General features: G+C 34.9%; 1 protein-coding gene across 1 annotated transcript in view; it reads right to left on the bottom strand.

Moving 5' to 3' along the window:
- Window positions 1–816: 816 nt before the first annotated feature.
- The window catches only part of LOC121376965, a 31,805-nt gene continuing 27,641 nt past the window's right edge, over window positions 817–4,980 (bottom strand). Inside the window, exon 4 of the mRNA XM_041504774.1 lies at window positions 817–4,980. This exon is cut by the window's right edge and continues 441 nt beyond it. Within this exon, the coding sequence (XP_041360708.1) occupies window positions 4,849–4,980 (132 nt within the window). The 3' untranslated portion in view covers window positions 817–4,848.

The following is a 4,980-nucleotide window of genomic DNA, read 5'->3' on the forward strand; positions in this document are numbered from 1 at the left end:
TTGTAACAGCTCAAAGTCTCTGTAGTCAGCGTGTTTCTGGTCGCCCTAATGTTTGTAACAGCTCAAAGTCTCTGTAGTCAGCGTGTTTCTGGTCGCCCTAATGTTTGTAACAGCTCAAAGTATCTGTAGTCAGCGTGTTTCTGGTCGCCCTAATGTTTGTAACAGCTCAAAGTGTCTGTAGTCAGCGTGTTTCTGGTCGCCCTAATGTTTGTAACCGCTCAAAGTGTCTGTAGTCAGCGTGTTTCTGGTCGCTCTAATGTTTGTAACAGCTCAAAGTGTGTGTAGTCAGCGTGTTTCTGGTCGCCCTAATGTTTGTAACAGGTCAAAGTTAAAGTTAAAGTGTGTTTTGTTTAACGACAACACTAGAGCACATTGGTTTATGAATCATCGGCTATTGGATGTTAAACATATGGTCATTTTGACACAGTCAAAGAGAGGAAACCCGCTAAATTTTTTCAGTAGCAAGGGATCTTTTATGTGCACCATCCCACAGACATACAGATAGCACATACCACGGCCTTTTATATACCAGTCGTGGTGCACCGACTAGAACGAGAAATAGCCCAATGCCCACATGCCGACTGCGCATCAAGCGGACGCTTTACCACTGGGCTACGTCCCGCTTCGTAACATGAAATGTCTTTATTCATACGTACGAAATTACTGGATATCGAAAAAATTTTTATAATAAAGTAAAAAACCCAAAAAGAAACAACAATGAGAAAAACATACGCCCCCCCCCCCCCCCCAAAAAAAAAGAAGAAAAAAAAAAGAAGAAAAAAAGGAAAACAAAGAAAAACAAAGAAAAAACAAAACTTAAGAAAACAAAAATGTATTTAATATGTTATTTTAGTCAGTAAAAGTGTTCTGTCAGTCAGAAACGTGGTACAGTGACAACAGACTCCGGACAATCTCCGGCACAATTTTAACAGCTGCGACCAGAAATGAAGAAACAAACAACAACAGTAGCAGCAGCAGCAACAACAACAGAAACAAGACTCCAAGACAAACACAGGTAACACTACGGTAATGTATTCTGTTTTATTTGATTTGCTATGATTTTAAAAATACAACAAGTGTATATCCATGACATCAAACAGCATTATCACGCATTAGTTATGACAATATTTTAATGACCAATCTCCATCGTTTTCGAACAATAATTGACCAGGTGTTTTGGTAAATATATCAAATAGACCGATGTCAATACCTAATGAGAAGAACTGGTATATTAATAGTAGTTTTAAAAAAAATGCTTTAAAAGAACTATAGAAAAGAAACACATAACTAAACAAACATCATTGCTATGTCGTAACAATTGATTAGGACTGATTTCCAATCAGTGATATAAAAATAGACTCTTAGGGCCAAATGTATATAAAGCCTGTTTATGTCTTACACGCAAGTAACTACGTACATTCGGAAATTGAGCCTTTAAATCGTAACACTAGGACACCCAATACATGAATAGTAGAAACAAGAAGCTATGTTTTAGTCGTTCTTTGTTATGACGCATGTTTTTATCTAGGAAATCTGCGATAATAAAACGGTCGCTTGACTAATAGAAATCTGAGCAAAGATCCAATGAAATTTACTTTTACAAATGAGTTCAATAATAAATATATATATATATTTATTTATTTATACATTAGTAAATTATTAAAAGCTAAATTTAGTCATATACATTTCTGTAGCCGAAATTATAATCCTTACAAATAACTATCAAGTAAGTTAATATGTGTTTTAGCCAGCCACCACCACCTCCTCCCCGGCAACGAAAAAACACAAGCATCCAGCACTCCTTTAGTTCCAAAACAGTTTTAATGCAATTGCAAATTCGGTGTGTGTTTATTTATCGATCGATCGATGCGATAAATATATGCCATACAACGTTTAATCCGGCGTAAGGAAATATGAACAGTGGCTAATTATAGTAAAACATTTATTTATGATATATAAAATTTATAATAAAAAACTATTTATATGAATCAGTCTCTCTCTCTCTCTCTCTCTCTCTCTCTCTCTCTCTCTCTCTCTCTCTCTCTCTCTCTCTCTCTCTCTCTCTAAAAAAACAACAACAACAAAAAACAAATCAGTGAAATTCCATAAATACTGCTCGTAAATGTTACGCACAGCTTACAAATCAAATAACTGTATATTCTAATAACTGTATATTCAAATATGTAACTGTATATTAAATAAACAGTGTTTATACAACATGATATAATATCAACCTAAAATAAGCATGATATTTATAAACGAAGCTGTGTACCTAACTTGAGACTAATATACACCTGTATATATATACACACATATCGGCAAGAGCAGTATTAGGGGTGTGTTTGTTGGGTCCCTATTAACAGTTCGCCGGTGGATTTAGTGGGAGATAAATATTCTAGTGAGCGATGTCCCACACTTAAGTTCTTCTACTGGATGTCATATTATCGTTTCAAGTACAAATCTAGCTACTAAATTATATTAATAAAGGTTAAATAAAAAGCACTAATTAAACCAATTAATGAAATACATAAAATCAATTAACTGTATTTTAAAAAACTAAAACGAGTTATTAAAGTCAATAATCGATAAGTTAATGACATCGAAACATAAATCTATGAATAAAAACACTGTACAAAAGAAATATGCTGATAAAAATTAATATATTAAGTGATACATATTAGATACAGGAAATAAATCAATAATATCAGCCAGTTGTATGTACCAATTAATTAATTTATTAATGATTGCATCAATTAAATTAATTAATAATCAAATTAATTAATTAATTAATTGAAATACTGCACAGTGATCACAGGTTGCTTATTCCAACGTCCTTCTATAATACAGTGAACCATATTAGCGTATAAAAGCATACATGTATCTGTGGTTTTAGATTCAACATTTTGGAATATATATATGTATGTATGTATGTATATGTATATGTACATGCTGTCTAAATATTGCTACATATGTTTATCATTTCCGGATACTGCATCATTATAGACTCACCGAAAAAGGTTCCTTTGCACCAACTATAATGGTGTCATACCAACTGTAATTTGATTCATGTGGACCCCTCCCACGCCCACCAATAATTCTGCAAATCGACTAATAATGGTTATGAATAATCATTATATAATTTCTTGAAAGCGATATCATTTTTCCTTCTTTACCGTCAACCATATACTTTGTAAAACATTCATAGGAACCTTTTCCCGCGATTACAGTGAACCATACTAGAATTCAAAATTGCTGGGTATATAATACAACATACTAAAACTCGTGGTAGTAGCATAAATTCGTGTTATATGTATTCGTGTATTATATTTGCGTTGTGTTCTTAATTTCGTAGACTGCGCTGGTCCACAAAAATTAAACCGCCAGAAATAAACGTGACAATGCTGTATGTCTGTACAAGCAAGTATCCAGGATATATTTATCTCCGTTTCAAACAGTACAAACGAAGATTGATACAGCCATCATAAAACTAATGCGCATCCCTGCACTGTATGGATCAGTCAACGTGAAAAGCTCCATATCTCATTTCAGCTATATTCGTAATGTAACAAGATTCAGTACAAAAATATAAAATAACGCTCTTCAGACTGGCTCAGTGTTCCATAGTTTGACTCGTGCAAAACGTATTGATGTATTAAAAGTTTACATTAGTACTCTCTTATATAATCAATTGTTAATCACTGGATGAATTGCTGATGGATTTCAAACTTTGTTGATTGAACTAACAAAACTGTTAAACAACAGGTATTTCGTGTCAGGTTGTAAGGGAGTCACAAAATAACACAAGCCCATTGTTAACTGGTTGACTTCATGCTAGTATTTGACCAACAGTTGTGAGGCAGACAAAACTACCATTTCACTGTTCACTGGTTGACGAATTGAAACTCAACATGTTTCGAATTTCGCCTCGTCCACTGACTACAACGAAACTAGTAATGAAACTCCAACATGTCAAAGCATGAGGTATTACTATTCAGTTTGTAGAGGAGTCGAAACAGCCACATTGTTTACTGGTTGAAAAGTTGAAAGTGTGCTCACTTCGACTTGGATTTAATCCACTAATAAACGGAAGATAGTTTAACAATACTCCACCACATTTCAAAACACCTGCTAGTAGGAGTCATGTTCAGAGATCAAGTCGACCTAATCACGTCATTTGTTCACTGGTTGAAACGTTTAAATTGTTCGCCCTTCCACTTGGAATTAATCCACTAGTAAAGTAAACACGGTTATTAGGTGCCATGTTATGACGCAGTCGTCAATATCACCTACTTTGATCATTGACATGTACTTCAAACAACGGTTATTAGAGATGATGTTGTGAGACAATCGGCATGATCACATCCTCTGATCACTGGAACATAGTTTACCAAAGCTCTACCAGATTTAAACAATGGTTATCGGTTGTCATGTTGTGAAAAATGTCTACATTATCACCTAGTTTGTTAATTAGCACATAGTTTAACAACAGTCCATCACAGTTTTAAACAACAGTTATAGGGGGTCGTGTTATGAAGATATCGATATTATCACCTTCTTCGTTCACAGGAACATAGTTTAATAACACTCCATCACAGTTTTAAACACCAAATATCGGGTGTCGTGTTATGAAGATATCGATATTATCACCTTCTTCGTTCACAGGAACATAGTTTAACAACACTCCATCACAGTTTTAAACACCAGATATCGGGTGTTCATGATTGGCATCTGTCGACATTATTACATAATTGATCACTGGAAGATGGTTCAACAAAACTCCACTACAGTAGTAAATAACGGTTACCGGGTGCCATGGTGCGAGCCAGCCGACATTATCACGTCCTTTGTTCACCGGTTAAAGAACTGGAAGTTTGCATAAGCTGAGTCTTCTCCAGCCTCCTCCTGCCCACTCCCAGGGGATCTACTGTCCACAGGTTTCACTGGCTTCTGTTTGAAATCTTTTGTATTCTCGTAATCCTC

The sequence above is a fragment of the Gigantopelta aegis genome, chromosome 7 (genome assembly GCF_016097555.1).
Source record: "Gigantopelta aegis isolate Gae_Host chromosome 7, Gae_host_genome, whole genome shotgun sequence".
In the NCBI taxonomy this organism is placed as follows: Eukaryota; Metazoa; Mollusca; class Gastropoda; order Neomphalida; family Peltospiridae; genus Gigantopelta; species Gigantopelta aegis.